At 50.0% G+C, this 22,505-nt stretch overlaps 1 protein-coding gene across 12 annotated transcripts; it reads left to right on the forward strand.

Moving 5' to 3' along the window:
• The first annotated feature begins 2,412 nt into the window (after positions 1–2,412).
• ZNF384 (zinc finger protein 384) lies at positions 2,413–22,362 on the forward strand. Of its 12 annotated transcripts, XM_069581416.1 has the most exons (13): positions 2,414–2,631; positions 2,831–2,888; positions 3,782–3,841; positions 10,282–10,352; positions 10,596–10,833; positions 11,070–11,117; positions 11,319–11,658; positions 12,513–12,605; positions 16,554–16,778; positions 17,471–17,653; positions 19,070–19,148; positions 20,122–20,280; positions 21,037–21,518. In XM_069581416.1, the coding sequence occupies exons 4-13, from the start codon at positions 10,287–10,289 to the stop codon at positions 21,424–21,426; spliced, it is 1,821 nt and encodes a 606-aa protein (XP_069437517.1). In that variant the 5' UTR covers positions 2,414–2,631; positions 2,831–2,888; positions 3,782–3,841; positions 10,282–10,286; the 3' UTR covers positions 21,427–21,518. The 12 variants fall into 12 exon arrangements, with proteins under 12 accessions (XP_069437525.1, XP_069437517.1, XP_069437526.1 ...); XM_069581425.1 differs by lacking the exon at positions 2,831–2,888 and having other exon boundaries at positions 2,490–2,631; XM_069581415.1 differs by lacking the exon at positions 2,414–2,631 and having other exon boundaries at positions 2,693–2,888.
• The last annotated feature ends 143 nt before the right edge of the window (positions 22,363–22,505 follow it).

A 22,505-nucleotide genomic window follows, 5' to 3' on the forward strand; every position in this document is an offset into this window, starting at 1 on the left:
TCAGTTCATATCTGCACCTTTCAGACCCTTATTCTGCCAACTGTTGCTCCTGGGTTAACACAGGCTGATTACAGAGTCCCAAAATGTGATAAAGAGAGCACTCTAAAAAAAAAAATTAATTTTTTAACACCAACAACATTTTGTATTGGGGTATGGCTGATTAACAATGTTGTGATAGTTTCAGGTGAACAGCGAAGGGACTCAGCCATACATATACATGGATCCATTCTCCTTCAAACCCCCCTCCCATGCAGGCTGGCACATAACATTGAGCAGAGTTCCATGAGCTATACAGTAAGTTTTTGTTGGTTATCCATTTTAAATATAGCAGTGAGTACATGACCTTCCTAAAGTCCCTAACTATCCCTTCCCCTGGCAACCATGAGTTCCGTTTTCCAAGTCTGTGAGTCTCCCTCTAAGCGAGGAGACACCTTTAAAAAGATACAGTTACAAGCCAAAAATACCTATCTTCTCTTTAAATGTTTAATTGAAATGTTTATTTTTAGGTGTCTTTTGCTACTTCCTTGCTGTGACCTTGGGAAAAATCACAAGTCTTTATAGTCTTAGTTTCATTATCTGTAAAATTTGGTGTTATAGTTATTCCTATATAGGTTATTTTGATCTCTAGGCAAGGAACTATTACTGCTAATAGGAGGCACTTTGATTCTGTTTCACTCAAAACAGAGCTGAGCCCAGAGGGATTCAGCTCAGATCTGGGGCAGCCTGGTGGCAGCATTCATTTACTCAAATAACATGTATTTATTTAGCATCTACTGTGTGCTCAGCAAAGTAGTGGGAGGGTACCATGTATGAGACAGTTTCTCCTGAGCTGCTGACAATTTTGCTGAAAAGTTACATGAAAGAAATAGAAAGTGAAAGTCACTCAGTCCTTTCTGACTCTTTGCGACCCCATGGAATATACAGTCCATGGAATTCTCCAGGCCAGGATACTCAAGTCGGTAGCAGTTCCCTTCTCCAGGGGATCTTCCTGACCCAGGGATAGAACCCAACCCAGGTCACCCGCATTGCAGGCAGATTCTTTACCAGCTAAGCCACCAGGGAAGCCCCATAAATCACAATAAAAGTCAACAAATTTTGTTCATGAATGAATGAAATAGCTAAGCTGAATGACAATAAGAGGATTGCTAATGGGGTTCCCTGCTTGGATTAACCTCTTCACAGCCCACCAGGGAGCCGGGTCAGCTGGTAGGGAATCCACCTGTAATGCTGGTGACTGGGGTTTGATCTCCAGGTCGTGAAGATCCCCTGTATAAGGAAATGGCAACTCACTCCAGTATTCTTGCCTAGAAAATCCCAAAGACGGAGGAGCCTGGCGGGCTACAATCCATGGAGTCGCAGAGTCAGACACTACTGAGCGATTAACACACACGCATATCATACAAACATATGTGTGTGTACTAAGTCGCTTCAGTCGTGTCAGATTCTTTGTGACCCCATGGACTGTAGCCTCCCAAGCTCTTCTGTCCATGAGATTCTCCAGGCAAGAATACTGGAATGGGTTGCCAGTGCCCTTCTCCAGGGGATGATATATATATATATATATATATATATATATATATATATAAAATAATTTTAAAAAGCAGGGACTAAATGCTGTTCAAATTTGGTGAACGTGGGACCCTTACAGGTTGGAACAACCAAGGAAGGCTTCCAGAGAGAGTTCACATGAATTGTCCACTGATGCAACAAACGTTTACCAACCGCTTATAAAGTGCCAGGCTCCGAGGACACAGCAGTGAACAATTCAGAGTGCTTGCCCTCGTGGGGACGATATTCCGGTGGAAGGACAACAGACAATAAGTATCAGTGAGAGGTGATCGTTGTATTTAAAAGTAAAGCCGCATAGGTAGGAGATAGGAGATGTTCCACAGGAACTTAGAGACCAAAGCAAAGGGAGTAAGGGGTGTGGTCAGGCAGGGATAGGATTCTGACGGTCGGGAGAAGTTATTACTCTTTGGCCCTGAGGGATCTCAGAAAACTACTGACACATTCTTTTCCTTTCCTGCATATTCAAAGCATTGAGACATCCTTGAGTGTACACAAGAAAAAAGAATGATAACTCCCTAAGTCAGCCTATCGCCCCCTGCGGTTAGGGAACCAGGACCGGTCTTTAAAGAATCCATACCGCCCCTCCTACCTTGATGCATAATTCATGAACCTGTCGCGTTCCCACCCTCCCACTTCCCCAGAAGTCCCTTCCGGAAGCCGAGACCGCTGTTCTGAAGGTTCGGCCCCTTTCCTTAGCAGAACTTGCCTTCACTTCCGCGGTGGCGTCACAACCCAGAAAGGTCTACCCCGTCCCGCGGGCAGAAGCTACTTCCGCCCCTACTAGTCGTAACTTCCTCCCGGGGTGTGCTGGAGCCTGGGCCGCGCCGGATGTGCTCTAGCCGCTCCCGGAAGTGACTCGACCTTTGCATTTTCCCCCCCTTTCCCCATTGCCGCCCCCCCCACATTGCTATTTCCCTCCCTCCCCCCCTTTTCGTTTCCGGCGCTCCCGCCTTCTCTCCGCCGCGGCTCAACTCCGAGTCAGTGGGGGGAGGGAGGGAGGGGAGGGAGGGGGCGTGGAGGAATCGGGGTTCTCGGGAGCACGAGCTGCAGCACCACTTCCGGGTGAGTGTTGGGGGAGGGAGGGAGGGGGCCACCCACTGCCTCGCGCCCCCGCCCTGCGGGTGTCTCGCGCGCGATCCTTGCGTGTGAGTGTGTGGGTCTGTCTCGCGCCTAAGTGCGTGCCCGCGCGCTCGCCTGACGCCCTCCTCCTCCCCTCGCCCCCTCCGGGTCCTCCCACCGCACTCGGCTCCCTCCTTCCCAGCAAACACCGCCCCTCCCGCGCTCTGGCTCGGCTCTGGCGCCGCCGCAGCCGCCGCCTGGTGAGTCTCGCCGTCGCTGCAGCCGGCGCGCGCCGAGCTCTCTGCTCCTTCCCCCTCCCCTTTTCCTTGGTGGGGGGGCGGGGAAGGGGGGGGTCCACGATGGGACTGTACGTGTGTCCGTCCCGGAACCGGAAGTGGTTGTGGAGGAGCGGGCGATGGGGAGGAATGGGGGGGTTTAGGGGGCGGGTGTCTGTCTGGTGGGTGGCAGAGTTCAGCTCCCAGGAGGGGAAAGAGGGGCGTCCCAAAGAAGGGTCTTTGAGGAACGGGTGGTGGGCGACCTCAGGAGAAGGCGCCCAAGGGCTGTCTCAGGGCAGAGAAGGTGTTTAGGGCACAGCCGGGGACTCCTGTAGCTAGACCACTGTGCAGGCTGAGGGAGGTACTTCTTGGCGCAGGGCCTTGGGTAGGCAGGGGCGAAGTCCTCGCAGAGTGGGGGGAGGCCAGAGGAAGTGCCTGGGCCTGAGCTGGCACTGTGCCTGACACAAGGCCTTGTGCATCCCCCCAGTCCTCAGCTTTGCCTTCTGAGTCAATCCTTGAGAGGCAGGGACCCTTCTCTTCTTCCAACTCTTCTCTTCTCTGACCCTTGGTCACCTGGGGGCCCCTGGGAACTTAGAAGAACCAGTGTCTGAGCCCAGGGGTGGAACCCACACAGTGGTGGTAGAGTTCTTCTCAGTTGCTGGGAATTGGGTTTGTTTTCCTTGTATCCACATAAGGGGTGGCTCTGCCCTCCTGTCACTGTATCCTTGCATCTCTGGATCTGTAGGTTGGGGTAGGGTGGGAGATCTGCCTGCCCTCCAGTGTTGAGTGCTGACAGTCAAAGAATTCCTGAGCTTCTGCACAGTTCCCTGGTGGCTGCATCCTCACCGGCCCCTGTAACCCCGACAATTTGTTTACAGAAAGTTCAGGAGCCCTGGAAAGGACAAGGAATAAGACGACAGGAGGAAGAGAGAGAGAGGGTAAGACAATTTGGGGTTAATGACTTTTCTGATTGGGGGGAAGAAGGGGGTCACCATCAAATGGGCCTTTTTTGGACAACGTGACAGAATTTTTCAAGTAATAGCAATTGTAATCCTGGGGTTTGCTGTGGGAGAAAAATCAGACTCTTCCTGTTATCTCGAGGATACCCAGGAGGTTCTGTGCAGAAAGTTGCCACTGTAACCCCTATCACCTTCCATTCCCACCAGTCCTCATCACGAATGAGTTGGGAAATGCTCAAGTGAAATCACTAAGCAGTTGCACTAAGCTTTGCAGTGTTTCTAAAGGACAGATTTATTCTGCTTTGGGGGCACATGAGCCCTAGTTGCCAGTGTAGCCTTTGTGGCATAGCTTATGGAATTGTCTTCATGTGTTTGGAACAAGCAGAACTGAGTTTGGAGTGGAGTTTGTGTCCTTAACATTGCATCAGTGTTTGGAGTGGATCTGGTGAGTGATTTGAGTCTGTGACAAGGGGTTATTTGAATTTGATATATAGCAGGGTGAAGTTTTGGGGGGAAAAGAACTGATTCGTGGGTAGTTTGAAGTAAAAATGGATAAAACTGTATGGAATGGATTCCAGAAGTAGGTCTGAAAGAATTCAGAATAGGAGGCTTGATAGTGATTGGGTTTCAGGTGGTCTGAAAATGACAATATATCAACCCCAAAGAGCTTATAATTCCAGAGATGTCTTCTGAGAACCAGTTCCAGGCTGGTTTATAAAATGTATTTCCCTGTAGGTTTCTGAGCCAAATTGATGATTAAATATTAGGTGCTTATTCTCTCATCTCCAGCCTTTTTTTTTTTTCTTTCCTGCCTCATGTTGTCCAGGCCTGTCAGTTACTAGTGGATTAGGCGAGGCAAGGAGAACCACTATGGTGTCGTTCCTGTAGGGCGCAGTTGCAGTGATCCAGTGGTTCCTAGGGTAGAAGGTTGCCAGCTTTGAGGTTCTGTTGGTCTTTCCCAGTAGAGTTGGGATAAACCTGTTCTGAATTATTTTGTAGTTGGAAGAGTTCATGGCAGGAGGGCCCCAAATCCTGTTGGGATGACCCTTCTTGAAGGCCCTTAGAACTAGAGAAAAAGATTTGTTTCATAACTGACGAAAAATGGTCCTGGTGCTTCTTCACTTCAAGTTCTTAACTAATATTGCAACCTCTCTGCAGTTGTGCATCTTGGAACAGTTAGTGGAGTGTCCGAGACCATGTGTCAGGCTCTTTTTGTAGTTGAATTCAAGTTAGTTATTCTTTGCATCTATCTTGTTAGTGCTTCTAGTTGGTCATTAGTAAGCTGGAGGCTATAGTTCTGAGACTTTAGGATAGTTCCTTTGTAATTATGGAACTTTCATGTAACTTCTACTGATTGTCACTACTAGTCCTCATTACGTGGACGTATTTCTCAGCTCTCTTCTTTTTAGGAATACTTCAAGCATTTTATTCTTTTTTGTGTAGTCTCCATCTCATCGCCATATGTCTTATGAATTTGTTTTAAGGGGGTTATACTCTGCCATCCTCTACCCAAGTAGAAACTTAGTTGAGTAGTAAATTATTCAGTCATCCACTGATGTGTAGGGCCACATGTAGATTCTGGAAGCCTTGATTCCTCGGTCCATCCTCTCGCTACTAAATTCGGTTGGTGTATTTCATGATTTCCTAAAGGTTGGTTGGGTGAGAGAATGTTGTTGTCACTTCCTCGGTCTTCCAAGATTTCTTTTGAGATTGGAAGAGGAATATGTAGTTTCCTGAACCTCTTGAAAAAAATGTGCTCTCCAGCTTCTCACGGGTGAACAGTGGAGGCATGGTGCAGTAATAAAGTTTAAATTAAAGTTGGCACATTTTCAATCTGCCAACATCTTCTTTCCACGTATTGTGTTTTCCTTCTTTCCTGCACTTTGGGGCTGTGATAGAAGTCTTCCCTTTCCTTCCCAGTCTAGGGTCAGCTGTTCTGTTTGCTTTTGTTTTTAATGTATTGGCATAATCATCAAAATTAGTGCTCTATGGGGAGTTGCCTGGTAGTCTAGTGGTTAGGATTCGGCATTGTCAGTTCCATGTCCCAGGTTCTATTCCTGGTCTGGGAACTGAGATCCCACCAGCTTCCTAGCACAGCCAAAATAGAAAACAAAAAATAAGCAAAAGAAACAACAACAAAAAAAACCCTGGCATTCTGTATGGAGATGAAGTTTCTCTGTAATATCATTACCGTCTTTGGGTTTTAAGACTGTTGACATGCGCCTGCTTGGATGTCAGGATGGTTTGGTGGAAGTTCTTCTGTGCACCATAGACAGTTGAAAGGAGAAGGGGTCAAACAACAGTTGGCAGGTATTTGAGTGACCTGGCACCGGCCGGGGCACCCCAGGGGGCGCCGTTGACATGTCTTCTGGCAGCAGTTTTCCTTCTTGGCCTCTGTCTAATCTCAGGTCAAGGATACAGAGATGTAAGTTGGCCTCATCAGGACAGTGCTGACCCTTCTCAGGTGTCACCCTGCCGGCAAGTATTGCTTCTAGTTGGGTGAGCAGGGCTCCCCGTGTACCCCCTTTTTGGGCCAATATGTTTATCAGAAGCCCACAGTCAACGTTTTATCATGCTGTCCTGGGAACAGCCATGGTTCTGATCTGCAGCTTTGTTCTTTTAAGGACTAAAGCAGAGTGAGAGAACAGAGTATGAGGTAAGGGGTTGGAGGGGCCTGTATTCCATTTGTCTGGTCTTTTAACTCAGACTCCATCATTCTAAAATCCCTTATCTTGGTGGCCAGGTGAATATCATCTTTCACTGCATTTTGTGTCATTGAAAACTTCATTTTGGGGTTTGTTGTTGGCTGAGTCAGGGCTTCTGGGATTTTAGTTCCCCAACCAGAAATTAAACACAGGCCCATGGCAGTACAGTGCAGCGTCCTAACCACAGGACTGCCAGGGAATTCCCTGAAAACTTCATTTTTAAAAGCATTTATTGGGAACTACCTGCACAATGTATAGTCCATCCCTGGAAATGGTCTAAACTTTGAGTTGTGAATCACCCACAGTATGAGAGAGCATGTACTAGAGCTGGTCTCACCTAGGACCCTTTCCCAGCTTGCTCTTTGGTCCTGGGTTCAGATTCCTGCTCTGCTCTTTACTGTTTACCTCCAGTTTTTCCATTTGAAAGATGGGTAACATCACATTAGAAATAACTATTTCAATAAAAACTTGTAAGAAAAAACAGGGATTGCAGTATCCTGCTTCATAAGATTATTGTGGGATTAAATGGTGTGATGGTTGTAAAGTGCTCTGAACAGTTCTTGAACACAGTCAGCACTTAATCAACGCTAATGGCGGTGGTGATACCGTCCACCAGATCACTTGGCACCCCTGTGTAAGAACCGACAGGCCACGTTTGACCCAGAAACCACTTCTCCGGAGCCCCCGGTGAACACTATGAATGAATGTAGTTTGGAGGTACAGGGGGCCTTGTGCGCAGGAATCCTGTTGGAGGAAAACCTTGTTTTCAGGCTCTCAGTTCCTCCCTCCTACATTTTCACATCCATATGAGTTGACTTCCTTGATTCTTTAGTGGGAAATTATAATTAGACCCTCCTTTCCTTTATTTAAAAACATTTTTTAAAATTTTATGTATTTATTATTTGTTTGGCTGCAGCGTCATAGTCGAGGCACTGGGGATCTTCCTTGCACCATATGGAATCTTCAGTTGCATTGCAGACACTCTAGTTGTGGCGTGTGGGTTCAGTAGCTGTGGTCCGAGCTTAGTTGCTCCAAGACGTGTGGTGTCTTAGTTCCCCGACCAGGAATCGAACCCACATCCGGTGCATGCAAGGCAGATTCTTAACCACTGGACCACCAGGAAAGTCCCAGACCCACCTTTTCTTTACTTGCCAGCCTAATTCTGTACTTCATTTCCAGCATAGTCACCATATTTCACCAGCCTCTCTCTCAGCCAGAAAGATGGATGGGGGCTTAGGTTCAAGTTGGAGCCCTGGGCATGACTTTCAAGATCTGGCTTCTGTCACTGGATTCGCTAAGTACAGAACTGCTTACTAGGAGATGGGCCCTGTGTTACAGAGTCGGGAAACAAGTTCGAGATGTGGCCCCTGCCTCTCCCCAAAGCTGGGCCAGATTGGATCCCCTGACACTGTGATCTCATTGTTTCTCAATTTCCAATGCCTGCAGAGGGCCCTCCCGTCATAAACCAGCACGGGTGGGCAAGCGGGGTAGCACCTGGGTGGAGAGTGTCCGGTTTTACTGTATTTATACCTCAGGGAGCAGGGTTTGTCTGTGCTTGACCTTCAGGGCATTTCAGGTTGAGCCTCTCATGTGAAGCTGTGGTTGCCGCAGATTTGGTACATTCCTGTCCTCTCCTTTCTGGGGAACGAATAGGCTGAAATTCGGTTCTGTTTACACTCACAGGTTTTAAGAAAATTGAGAGTGTTGTTCAATAGAGCAGTAAGTGTGCTGAGACTTCTCAGAGGCTGAAGAACAGGGTTACGTTTGAGTGAGATCCTTTCGCTCCACCTCCCTTGTTGGAGAACTTTCCTGGTTTGCCTAGTCAAACAGTTCTTGGTACCCGGTTTCTGTGCCCAGTCTCCCCTCCAGCTATTGGTATCCCTGATGTCCACCTCCAGTGTGTCCTTGGCGGGACCGTGGCTATAAGTCAGCGCCTCCTGCAAGTCTTTCACCCCTCCTGAGCTTGATTGCTCTTGTCCCAGAGCAGGTATTCATGTTTGTTCCCACTTTTCCTCACGTCCCTTCGTAGCGCTCTCTTCTTTTCCCTTCACCTGCTTCTGCTGGCCTGGACGTCCCCTTGGTCCAGGCTTTTGGGAAGCTACTGTGGACCAGCAGCTTGCAATTAAGCCTTGGCAGGAAGAGTGATCAGAGTGTGAAAGCAAGTGGTGGGTCAGCTGCACCGCAATTAAAACGATACATTAAAAAAATAAAAACTAACAAGAAAGTGAGTGGTGGGATCCCTTGCCTGGGTTTCAGACCCGTCGGTGACCTGTAGTGTGATCCTAAGGGATTCCTTTTCTTTTTTCTTATTCCTCACTCCCAGGGTTTTAGGCTCACGTGTCATCTGCACACAGAGAACTTGAGCTCATAGAGGCACAGTGTTTTGAGAACTCCAGAGGGGTCTGGTAATGTGTGTGTGTTCTGGCCTACCAAAGTCCCTGTTCTCAGTCCCTTTAGGTGGTGATCCGGGGTTCTGCTGCTACTGCGAGAGCTAGCACCCCTTTTAAAACTGCATACTCCGGGACTTGCCTGGTGGCTCAGTGGCTAAGACTCCACACTCCCGTGGTTGATCCCCGGTCAGGGAACTAGATCCCGCACGCTGCCACTAAAGATTCCTCATGCTGCAACAAAGGTCCCTCGAGCCACAACGAAGACACAGTGTAGACAAATAAATATATATCTAAAGAACAAACTGGTTACTGCATGTTCTCGCTGCTCAGTCCAGGGTGTGTGGTACCCAGTGCAGCACTGAGTTTGTTCTTATACCTTGAGGAGAGCTGTGGGGGTGTGGCTCCCAGATATCATATGGAGCCCCAAAATACGGTGATAATGATTCTCATCAGTTTCATTCTTTAATTTTCTTGGGCATTTTGTGTTCTGACCAAGAACCTTTTCAAGCTATATGACCTATAGACAGGTGGATTGGAACCCTTGGAATTTTTTTTATTTCAAGGAAGATGGATTTGAGGGATGAAGGGAGAGGAACAAGGGTAGATGCCCCAGCTCTTTCCAGCCCGATCAGTGATCTGCTTTGTGTGTGCATGGGCCCCTGCCTTCCTCTCTTGTGGAAAGACTGGAGTTTCTCTTCTTCGTTTCTAGTATACGGCTTTATTTATTTTTGCCTGCGCCGGGTCTTTGTTGCTACAGGGGCTTTTCTCTAGTTGCGATGAGCGGAGACTACTCTCTGGCTGTGGTGCTTGGGCTTCTCATTGCGGTGGCTTCTCCTGCTGCGGAGCATAGGCTCTGGGGCGCATGGGCTCAGCAGTCGCGGTTCCCAGACCCTAGAGCACAGGCTCAGTAGTTGTGGCGCTCAGGCTTAGTTGCCCCGTGGCATGTGGGTTCTTCCTCAGACTTGGAATCAAACCTGTGTTGCCTGCCTTATCAGGCAGGTTCTTTACCACTGAGCCACCAGGGAAGCCCATGACTTCAGTTTCTCTTTTTGTCAGCAAATAAAGCAATACCAGTTCTGTTTCTTTGGGCTACGGGAAGCACCGTGTGGGTAAACGAGCTCTCTCCCCAGCATATGATCCTGGGAGCCTCGGTTGGATGCGGGTATAGTGCCGAGGGCCCTGACCGCAGGGACCCGTGTGCCAGGTCTGAGGGCTCATTCCCAGCCCTGTGGGAAGAGACCAGGAGCTCCTCTGCTCCTCTCCCCACTGCTGATCTGATTCAAGTTGTTCCTGCCTGTGATGTGGTGTTTCTTTCCATCTTCAGGTAGAATGGAAGAATCTCACTTCAATTCTAACCCATACTTCTGGCCTTCAATCCCCACGGTCTCAGGACAGGTAGGTGGTGGTTGGCTCCCTTGTGTACTTCTGTCAGCTCTGAGTAGCGAGTTCTGTGACTGGATGCTGAAGCAAGATAAATCCTATGCTGTCTCCCCAGGATTATATAGCGTTTCCACTCAGCTAATCTCTGGAAGCGCAGCTATTAACCACTGTCCTTTGGTCTCCATGGAGCAGGGTGCCAAGGGAGCATGCAGGCTGGACCCTCCCTCAAAGGCTGCCCTCCCCTTCCTTTCCTTTCAGATTGAGAACACGATGTTTATCAACAAGATGAAGGATCAGCTGCTGCCAGAAAAGGGCTGTGGGCTGGCTCCGCCCCACTACCCCACCTTGCTGACAGTGCCTGCCTCAGTGTCCCTGCCCTCGGGCATCAGCATGGACACAGAGTCCAAGTCAGACCAGCTGACCCCACACAGCCAGGCGTCGGTCACCCAGAACATCACGGTGGTCCCCGTGCCGTCAACAGGACTGATGACCGCCGGTGAGCACCTCCACTCTTCTCCAATCTGAGGTGTTGATCTTCCGCGATCAGTACCCCAGGCTGGAGGGTGCCGGGGACATGGGGAGTGGGATACGTGTTTTGATTCCTCAATCAAATCTTTATTAAGTGCCTACTGTGTGCCTAGCAATGCGCTAGGCATTGTGGGGGAAACAAAGAAGTAGAAGATGCGGTCCCTGCCTTTGAGGAGGTGACATTCTTTCCTTCTCTGAATCAAGGAGTCTCCTGTTCTCAGAGGTGGAGAAGAGAAGGGAGTCAATCAAGGGGTAAATCTCACTGTTACTGGGGCGGGGAGGGGACAGGGGTTAGGAGACCATTGTTTTTCTACAGGGCTTGGGGTTTCCTGTATACTCCGGGCGGGGGGACGGTGGTGAGGGGCTACATAGACAATGATCTGGGGAAAATGAAGTAGGACCAGGGTGAGGACCAGGCAATATGACACCATCTCCTTTTTCTCACAATCCTAGGTCCTGGCCTGGTTATCACGTCCCCCTCAGGCTCCCTCGTGACCACAGCCACGTCAGCTCAGACCTTCCCCATCTCGGCTCCCATGATTGTCTCAGCTCTTCCCCCTGGCTCACAAGCCCTGCAGGTGGTCCCTGACCTCTCTAAGAAGGTAGCGTCGACTCTCACCGAGGAAGGCGGTGGCGGCGGCGGCGGTGGCGGCGGTACTGTGGTGGCCACTAAGCCCCCCCGGGGCCGAAAGAAGAAGCGGATGCTGGAGTCGGGGCTGCCCGAGATGAATGACCCTTATGTCCTCTCCCCTGAGGACGACGATGACCATCAGAAAGACGGCAAGACCTACAGGTAAGGGTGGAGCCGGGGGCTGGAGTGGGTGCCGCACTCTCAGCTTCCCTGCCCTGTTGGGCTCAGCGCTCTGGCAGCTTCCACCTCAGATCTGTGTGCATGTCAGGCGGTCAGTTGAGGGGGAGGAAGACAAGGCTGCTGGCCCTTCTCTGGGGCCTCTTCCCCAGGAGGCAGACCCATTTCGCCCCTTCATTTTTGGGGGTCATCAGCATTGACTTATTCGGGGGTGACATAATGGAATTTTTGTCTTGTTACGAGGCTTTAGGCTAGGTTCAAGACTCTTGTCTCCATCTCCTTTTTGCTTTCTACATTTTCCTTTTTTTTTTTTTTCCCAAGAAACTTTTCTGGTTAAGCAGCTAACCTTAACCTGTGTTCCATCCACCAGTTTGTGGGCCCTGTTTGAGCATTGAGTCTGCCTGACCCTGCATGGTTGGGATGACGGGATGATGGGAGGGGTCTTTATTAAAAGGTGGAGCAAATAGGAGCCCTCCCCTCCCCTCTGTGGAATATTTGCTTGTTAAATGGCTGTTTGCTCACCTTCTCATTCATGGAAGTTCTTTTCATCTCCTACTTCCTTTAAGTTGCCCATTGCCAAAAAGCATTCTAAGGATATTTGCATGTGATACTATATGAAAATGGTTACATTATCTGAACTCCCTACCTTTTGAAAATTGGAAATCTTTTATTTCCCTTGAGAACCATCAAGGGCCTTAGAGGGTTCGGGGAGTTTAGCCCCAGTGTACAGAGTGGAATAACCATTGTCGAAGCTTTGATGCAGATGGGCAGACATGCATGGCTGGGAGACTGGGTCTGTCCTTAGCGTACCGAGATGGGCAATGTTGTTCCCATTTTAGGAGCGAAGGGAACTGCGGCACAGGAAATGGACAGAGCCTTGGGCTCATGGATTCAGTTCCCGGCTCCACCACGAACTTGCTGTGTGACCCTGGGCAAGTCCTTTTCCCCTCTCTGGGCCTCAGTTTCCTCATCTGTAAAATGGGGAGAATTCTGTTTATGCCTCCCAGTCGTTGGGAGTATATATCAGATAAGATTTGAAACGTTGGGAACTTCAAAACAGATAAGAAATGGTCATCACTTAGCATTTATTTATTTTTTATGGGTCGTACATTTCTATCATGGAGAGTTCAAAGCATTTAAAAGTCATCTTTGTGAATCAGAATGAGGGGAGTGTTGCTGTGCTCTGCAGAAAGTATTGAGCACTGCAGAATTCCAGCTCATAACCTGAAAGTTCACTGCAGCTTTATTATTGCAGGTGTACCCTACTTTATACAGTAAAAGTGTTCCTGAAAAATGTTTACATCATGTCATATCATAAAGGTACTTGACAAGCTTGATTCATTTAAAGGCATCGTTTTATATATTTCATAAAATGAAAATCCCTTTTAAATTTATTTTGTACGAATCTGGGTTTTTATGTATTTGCGTAAAGTGAGGTCATCGTGACATGGAGCCACAGTTCAATGAATTCATTCCTTGTAGAAGTGATGGGAGGGCTCCCTGACACTGGGGGGCCCTTCACAGGGATCGGGGTCCCCTGATTCTGCTGTGGTTTCTCATGTGCTTTCTGGACCCACATGAGAGCCATTTCTGGACTCCTCACACTGCATGTGCAAAGAAATGCGAGCTTACAATTGGAGGGCAGCCGTGACAGGACTTCCCACACCCTCAGTGTTTTTGAAATTCTTGACCAGCCCCACCTCCAGGTGGCTAAAGGGAACTCTGAATTTAAGGGGGACTAAAGCCTTAGGTTGGGAATATCCCCTGGAGAAGGGAATGGCAACTCACTCCAGTATTCTTGCCTGGGAAATTCCACGGACAGAGTAGGCTGGTGGACTCTAGTCCATGGAGTCACGAAGAATCAGACACAACTGAGAAACTAAACCAACACCACAACTATGTTATAGGTAAATGGAATTGCTTCAGAAACTCAGAACTCTGAGGTGCCAGAGGAATCTTTTTAATCATGAAGAATCGCGTTTGCAAATCCATGTGTGGGTCAACCACAACCATTCCTGTGATCCATAGCATTTAACTGGGCTTTGAGGGAATTGGGTTCTTTTTCTCTGGGCAAGTCAACTTATTTCTCACTCTCTATCCCCATCTGTAAAATGGGAAGATTCATCCTGGCCCCCATCTCTTGTAGAAATGTTCTGAGGAAAATCTGAGTATCCAGATGTTTTTTATCATCTTAGGAGAAAAAAAGAGTCGTTAATTCAAAGCTGTTCTTGTAACCAAGGCCATGGCCTTGCAGGCCTCCACAGGGGCACCCTTGTGGCCTCAGGTGTGCACAGTGGCCTCCGGAGCTGTGTGCCCGGTGACATGGACACTGGCCTTCCTATGCTGCCCACTGCCACAGCTCTCCTAGTTGGGTTTCTCCCTGCCCCCCGCCAACCCCACACACACACACCTGGCATTAGATTTCTACTTACTTGACTTCAGAGGATTTTGGAGATGGAAGTACATTAATGGTCACCTAAGCCTCCCTGTAGTTTTAGTGTTTAAATGTTTCTGGCAGATGCTGCAGTGGTCTAGCTCTCCCTCGATCCCTTCTAGAGTGAGGAGTCTTAGGTCAGGTGAGAATGAATCATGGGTTGTCCCCTGGCAAGTGGCTTCACCTTTCTGAGCATTTGTGTTCCTGTCTGTAAAATAGGACAGTGCTTGCCAGATTGTTGTGAGGAGTGGAAACCGTGTGTTTAAAGGGCCTAATTCAAGGACCTTCCTTGGTGGTCCAGTGGTTAAGACTCTGTTCCCAGTGCAGGGGCCCAGGTTTGATCCCTGTTTAGAGAACTAGATCCCACATGCCTCAATTAAGACCCAGTGGAGCCAAATAAATCAATGAATTATATATATATATATATGTGTATATATATATTTTTTGAAGGCCTAATTCAGACACAACAGCGAATGGAATCTATTAACTCTTATTTAGTATTGAGTTATTATCACAATCATCTGTATGATACTTACCCCTCTGGAGACGGCACATTTTGTTGCCAGTCCATTTTTGATGAATTTAAGTTTGGCAGATCTTCCGTAGTTGAAAACTCTGATGAAGAGACTTGTTTCTCTTTTTTATAATTAATTCCAGATGAAGGGTACAGTTATGTGTTCAGCATTCACATGCAAACTAACGAGGTTTTATTGGAGTTAACGTGAGTGGGTATGTCTTTCCACCTGTCTGAGAAATCTTAGTGGTGGAAGGAAATTAATCTTGCAACTTTAGTGCAGTTTCTCCTCCAAGTGACAAGTGTCTAGGTTTTAACCTCGGTCTTAGTGAAATATAGAGTAGCGTGAGCTTGTCCAGCGCTGGTGCTGCCAACGTTAATGCAATTCTATTACTGGAGAACACTTGGCTTACTGTTGACCATTCTGGGTCTTTGAGGGGCAGATATTTCTCTCTCCATTTTACAGACCAGAAAATCGAGGTCTAGATTGACAAGCAGGACTGTAACTGAACCCTGCATAGAGCCCAGGTGTCCAGACTTCCGTTGGACCCTACTGACTATAAACAGCAACCCCCCACACACACACGCACGCACGCACGCATGCACGCACGCACAGTGGATATCCCAGTTAATAGCAAGGGGTTGGTCAGCTGGTAATTGGATTTCCTTCAGAGTTTTCAGGCAACTCGAGAATATTTAGCCTTACTGATAGGCATTTTAGTGGAAGCATTAATACAGGAACTGTATCCCCAACTCATTAGAGTCTCATCTTCTCTGAGGAGCTCAAGAGTTCTTTTCAGTCCCTATGTTAATTATCTTCTGAAAATTTTCCTGGGATCAGAAAAAAAGCAGAATTCCCCCTTCACCATCCCCAAGCTTCTTTTCGGGAAGGAGGACCCAGAGCAGAGGGTCCAGATTGCCCTGGCTCCCAGGCTGCGGCCCTTGCTGGCAGCCCACATCGTATGCTGCTGAGTTGTTCAAGAGTGATAGGGTTCCAGCTCACATAGAGACTACATAGCTTTTCCCCAGTAAAGTCTAGATAGCTGTGACTTATCTTGCCCACAGGCCTCCTTATTTGATATTGTTGGGCAGTGTCAGTAGGAGGATTGCCAGCTCAGGTGACGAGTGCAAGTTCACTCAGATGCTGCTGCTGTCAACCTGAGGTGCTGGCGTTGGTGCCAAGCAAAGATTCAGCAGGAAGCTCGGTGTTTTGCGAGTCTTCTTCTCCTGAACGTTTGAGGGGTACAACCCACTCCAGCAATTTCCTTGGCTTATTGCAGAAGTAGTTCTCACGTGACTGGCGAGGGGTTGGGGGTGGGGTAGTGGGTGAAACATTGGATACAGGGTGGAGGCCAGACACAGGGTTGGGGAAGGCCTCCTCCAAGTAATCCTGCTGTTTTTCCACCCCGTGAAGGAATCTAGATTCACTGTCAAACAGGAAATAGGAGAAAATCTGAGGAGACAGGAGAAAAGTCCTTCTGGGGAACCTAGTCAGTTTGTCCTCACTGTCCTCTAAGGAGCTGGAGGGGTTCCCTGAGGGATATCCTTTCACCATGGGACCCTGGAGGAAGGGGCGCTTAAAAATCTGAAATAAAGGTACAGGCAGAAGGAAGATAGGCACGAGGTGAATCCACGTCAGCCCAGGGCCAGTCATAAGGTTTTCCTGTCTCACCTGGTTGAATTCTTGTTTATGTACACACTGGGGAGTCCAGGCATTAAGCAAACACTTGAATTAAATACTCACATTGTGCCGGGCTGTGTTGGAAGCGTAAGCTGTCAGAATAGATAAAATAGAGCCCCTCCTCTGGAGGGCCCATGGTGCGGCTGGCACAGGAGAGATCAGAGGGGTTGGCATCCCTGGCAGCAGAGGGGCGGGCTCAGCCACTCCTGCTCGCAGAATGGAGTCCTAACCGCTGCCCTCCCTTGGCCCAGGTGCCGGATGTGCTCCCTGACCTTCTACTCGAAGTCGGAGATGCAGATCCACTCCAAGTCCCACACCGAGACCAAGCCCCACAAGTGCCCACACTGCTCCAAGACCTTCGCCAACAGCTCCTACCTGGCCCAGCACATCCGTATCCACTCAGGGGCCAAGCCCTACAGTTGTAACTTCTGTGAGAAATCCTTCCGCCAGCTCTCTCATCTCCAGCAGCACACCCGGTAAGGCTGCTCTTGGTACTCCCCCACCCCCCCACCCGCCCTGCCAAGCGTGGACCGTGAGGCCGCGTGGCCAGCACCTCCTCCTCCTCCTCTCTCCACGTTTTTTCCTGTGTCCCTTTCCACCTTGCCCCTGGGAGCCTCGACTCCCCATTGCTGTTTGTGAAAACTAATGACATGTCCCTGCAGCTTGGGCGGGGTGGGGCCTGGAGACTTGTGCTCTCTGGCCCCAGAGACTGGACCCATCTGTGCGGTTTCTCTCTGTGTCTGTGTTTGGAAATCTTCTGCAGAGCAGGCCCTGCTCTTACTATATACTTCAGGTCAGAGCGAAGGTGCGCGTTCAGCCTCAGGTCCATGGGCAGCAGGCGGTGGTGGTCTTTGTTCAGATTACTGTGTGGAAGCAGGGTTTCCGTGGTGAGTGTGTGACCTTGGCCCAAAGCGGAGGGCTGACGAGCCGGAATTCTTTAAGGTTACTGGAGCCAGGGGTGCCGCTCTTCATCATCTCACTGCCATTCTAGCCACCGATTTAAGATCAGCAGCAGCGTAGACGCGGGTGTCCTCTTCACCAGCCTCTCCAGGGGGGAGGGAGGCGGGGTGCTCTCGTCCATCAAGCAGCATCCTTGCACCCAGCGGAGAGCTGAGCCCGTGGTGTCAAGCCGCTCCCTCCTCCCCCTCCCTCCTCTCCTCTCCGGCAGGATCCACTCCAAGGTGCACACGGAGATCATCAAGCCCCACAAGTGCCCGCACTGCTCCAAGACCTTCGCCAACACCTCCTACCTGGCCCAGCACCTCCGTATCCACTCGGGGGCCAAGCCCTACAACTGTTCCTACTGCCAGAAGGCCTTCCGCCAGCTCTCCCACCTCCAGCAGCACACACGGTAAGGGAGAGTGGCGGGCTACTGCCCCCGCCCCGCTGGCATGCCCTCCCCACCCCCGCCCCGGACACACACAACAACCCGCATGCGGGGGGCGGGGGAGAGACCCGGCTGGAGGAGAGAGCTGGCACCGGGGAGGAAGACCACGCAAGACTGGAGACACCAGTGGACATTCAGAGATCTGCCTTTGTGGGTCAGAAGCAGCGCCGAGGAGACGCAATGATTATGGGCCATTCCCTGATCTGGAGGATGAAACCCGCTGGGAGCAGAGCTGACAAGTCCTTCCCTCATCCTCCTGCCTGGAGACAACCTGGCAAGTGTGCATGTCTGGCAAGATTTTCTCCTCGAGGACATTTGGTTGGAGAAGACTGTCCCTCTAGCCCTTGGGCACCAACTATGAACGGGAGGTAGAATGAGACTTCAGCCAACTACCAGCCTGGTGACACCGACAGCACCACGCAAGGCTCCCAGGGAGGCCAGGAGTACAGAACAGAACACATCCCAAATGTGCACAACGAAACAAAAAGGCTCCTACTCCATGAGGATGTGCAGTTTGTCCTGAGTAGCCCGGAGGAGGTGAGCCTGCGTTTAGAAGACCTGATGACCTTCGATGGGATCTCAAGTTGAGCTGGAGTCCAGGGTCTTGCTGGCCATAGGCGGCCTCTCCCGGCTGTTTCTGGAGGTGGCAATTCTCCTTAACATGGTCCCACAGCTGGCTTCTCGAAGAGGAGGAATCAGGCTTTCCTCACAAGGAGACTCATCCTGCGAGGTTTTCAGGATTTTTACACCCGTGGTCTCAAAAAGCACCTGGTCACAGAGATGCTTCTGAAGTTCCTGCCGAGGAGCAGGGGTCTGGAGACCCTCAAGTCCTTAGCTCGCCTCAGCATAGGGCCGGGTAGTGTTTGAAGAGGTCAGATTTGTACTAACTTGGGCATTTCCTGCTGTGAGGGCAGAACTAGGCAGAACCCTAGGAGTTTCCAGTGTCACGTTGCCCTTCACGGTTCGCATAACTCTGCTCTTCTTTAACACCAGAATTTTCTCTGGGAGTGGTGCTAAGGTGGAAGTGATGGTTTCTGGCTGTGTGTTGGGGACCATGGGAGAAGTGTCCTGTGTTTCTTCTCACTGTTTTGTTTATCTTTCATCTCTGAACGTTCGTGAGGGATGATTACTGTGGGAGCTGCCTCGGTTGCCAGGTTGTGGCCTGACTGTCCCTTGGCTGCCAGGCCCCCAGCCCTCCCCTCCCCGCAAAGGAGCCCAGCTTGAGCCGTGTGGCATGGGCAGCAAGCGGAAGTTGGGCCCGTGGCCTGAGCTGGCGCCTCCTGGAGACCCGCGCCGTGTTCCCCAAGGAGGCCTGTTGAGGCGCTGGTCCCTGAGCAGCCTTGCTGACGTCTTCTCCTTTTCTCCTCTCATCCCATGCAGAATCCACACCGGGGACAGGCCGTACAAATGTGCACACCCAGGCTGCGAGAAAGCCTTCACACAGCTCTCCAACCTGCAGGTAACTGCTCCACCCTGCATACAGGGCCTGAAGCCTGAGGCCTGGGGGTTGAGGCGCCGTGTCATCAGCCAGGGGTCCTCAGACTCTTTCAGGACCCTTTACACTCTTAACAGTCATCGAGGAACCCAAAGAGCTTTTGTTGACATGGGTGACCACACCTAATTACAGAGCTTATCAAACTGAAAAACTGTTCAGTAATTTGCTTATAAAAGTAACAAACAAAAAACAAAAACAAATAAATAAAAGTAACAAACAGGGATTTGCCTGGCAGTCCAGGGGTTAAGACTGCACTGCCAATACAGGGGGTGTGGGTTTGATCCCTGGTCAGGGAACTGAGATCGCATGTGCTGTGTGGCTCAGCTAAAAGATTTGTTTTTAATAAATAAATTTTTAAAATTAAAAAAATAAAAATAACAAACCCTGTTGCACATCAGCATAAATATCTCTAAATCCTCCCCCCACCGCCTGCCAAAAATACTGAGAAGAATGGCATTGTTTTATGCTTCCTTCTGTAACATCTGGCTCACTGGAAGATGGAGGGACTCTCTTTGTGCTGCATTTATTCTGTTCCTTATTTGACGTCACGTTATCTCTGTGCAGTCAGGAAAGAATGATCATGAAAAGGCAAACGGTGTCTTATTACCACTATTTTGACAATACTTTTGACCTGGCAGCCCCCTGAGAGGTCATGGTATTCTCCAGCAATCCCCACACCTCTCTTTGAGAACCACTGAATGAATGGCCCCGGCATAGCCGCCAGTCTGACTTTTGGGATCCTGGTGCTTGCTGCCCTATGGGTGCTGCTTCCCTTAGCTGGTGCCTTCTGAGGTTTCATCTGAAGCAGTTTCTACTGTCTGTGGACAGAAACAGAGGCCAAGAGTCCTGGCACCAAACTCAGGGCCTTCCGTTAAGGTTGAGGAGGCAGGAGGGCAGAGTCTGGCACACCCATCCTGATTGCTCCCAATTTTCTCAGTCCCACAGGCGGCAGCACAACAAAGATAAACCTTTCAAGTGCCACAATTGTCACCGGGCGTACACAGACGCGACCTCGCTGGAGGTGCACCTGTCCACGCACACAGTGAAGCATGCCAAGGTGTACACCTGCACCATCTGTAGCCGGGCGTACACGTCGGTGAGCGCTCCCCCCAGCCCCCTCAAGGTGCTGCACCTCACCTTTCTGATAGAGAGCTGTGACCACACCCCCTCCCTTGCTCCACCTTGCAAGGATCAGGAAAGAGAACCGAAGTGAAAAGACGCAGAGCTGAGGAATGTAGAGGATGCCTGGTCCTTTAAGCCTAGATTGACTGCTCAGCAGTGATTCTTCATTTTCCTTAGACATAAGACAAAAGAAAGCACTTTGAAACTGTGAGAAATGAGATTTCAGTTAGACCTCTTTATTAGACTCCAGGGCTTCCCAGGTGGTGCTAGTGGTAAAGAACCTGCCTGCCAGCGCAGGAAATGTAGGACACGTGGGTTCTATCCCTGGGTTGGGAAGCTCCCCTTGAGGAGGAAATGACAACCCACTCCAGTATTCTTGTCTGGAGAATCCCATGGACAGAGGAGTCTAGTGGGCTACAGTCCATTGGGTTGCAAAGAGTCAAGACACTGAAGCGACTTAACACACACACACATTAGATTCCAGAAAAATGTGTTCAAGTTGTTCCATTAAGAGATTTTGGAGAAAATGACAGCATTCCCTGCGCCAGTTGAATGCTTGTGGTGAATCTATAAAGGTCCCCCTCTCTTGTCCACCCAGTAGTGAGCCCTGAAAGTGGCTTTAGGGGAGAACCTGCGAGGTTTCAGAACACCTCTGTATCCATGTTGTTCCATTTAAAGCAAAGTAACAGCCCTTCTTTCCTCCCCTCAACTCCTTTTCCATCTCCCCCAGGAAACGTACCTGATGAAACACATGCGCAAACACAACCCTCCTGATCTCCAGCAGCAGGTGCAGGCAGCGGCGGCAGCAGCAGCGGTGGCCCAGGCCCAGGCCCAAGCCCAAGCTCAAGCTCAAGCCCAAGCCCAGGCCCAGGCCCAGGCCCAGGCCCAAGCCCAGGCCTCTCAGGCTTCGCAGCAGCCACAGCAACAGCAGCCACAGCCACCACACTTCCAGTCCCCTGGGGCAGCCCCCCAGGGTGGGGGTGGTGGGGACAGCAACCCGAACCCTCCACCCCAGTGTTCCTTTGATCTGACCCCCTATAAGACGGCGGAGCATCACAAGGACATCTGCCTCACCGTCACCACCAGCACCATCCAGGTGGAGCACCTGGCCAGCTCATAGAGACCTGTGCTGCCAGCCACTGGGAAGAGGGGGAGGAAGAGCCGGTCCCTCCTTTCTCCAGCTCCTCCCGGTGGGAAAAGTCCTCTTCTTCTTTGACAGGCCACAGCTCCACCTCCTTGGGCCTCAGGCGCGGCCTTCCTTCCCAGGATACCATCCTTATTCTCAGCTCCTCTTCAGAAGGAACGTCAGCCCTCCCGATGGGCAGAGGAGTACTGAGCTGGTAGCGTAATCCGGCAGCCTCCCTGCCTAAGCATAGCTTTTAAAATTGGGGGTTGGTGCTCAGGGGAGGGGTTTGCTATGACCTCATAGAGACTATTCCAGCGGGGCACTTACTCTCTCCTCACCCTCGTGATCCTCCAAGCTCGGGCTGATAAGAGGACTAGAGGTTGGCCCTCCCGGATGTCAGAGAGGAGGGAGCCCTAAATGCGACCAGCCTCCTGTTCTACTTTTGCCTGCGAAAGAACAGAGGTTCCTCCTGTGCCCCTGTCCCTGGGAGCCATTTTCTTTCCCTCATGACCTCACTTCACTTCTACCTAATACCAGAAGGAGGTCTGGGGGTGGGGGATCAAGGGCTGAGATGTGGTCCCCAAGGGGCCAGAGATCCCCAAAATGGTCAAGGTGGCTTAGAAGTGTGGGTTATGGTTTTCCTTGGAGTCTCTCCTCTCCTCTGCCAGCCAAGGCCCTGTGCTCTGTCTCCCAATCCCCAGCCTAAGGAGCTGTGGGTTCCTTATGAAATCCCACAAGGGAGTGCTGCAGAGAAGGGAGAGTTCAGGGCAAACGCAAAGACTGGACTTAGCTCCCTAGGTGCCACGGTCAGTTGCCGGACACGGATTTATATATAAATATATATATATAAATATATATATATCCACTCATCACGGCCATCTTTGTTGTAACCATTTCTGTGTTTATAAATGCATTATCTCAGAATTTTCATATTTGATGTTTTGTTTATTTTTGTCCCCTTTTTGTTTTTCTCCACCCTGTCTCCTGGCCAGCAGCATTTTTATTTTTCTTTGTCTTTTTTTTTTTTTTAAATCATGGCAAATTTCCGAGAAAAGAGAAAATGGAAAAAAAAA

This window comes from Ovis canadensis, chromosome 3, assembly GCF_042477335.2.
Source record: "Ovis canadensis isolate MfBH-ARS-UI-01 breed Bighorn chromosome 3, ARS-UI_OviCan_v2, whole genome shotgun sequence".
Lineage (NCBI taxonomy): Eukaryota > Metazoa > Chordata > Mammalia > Artiodactyla > Bovidae > Ovis > Ovis canadensis.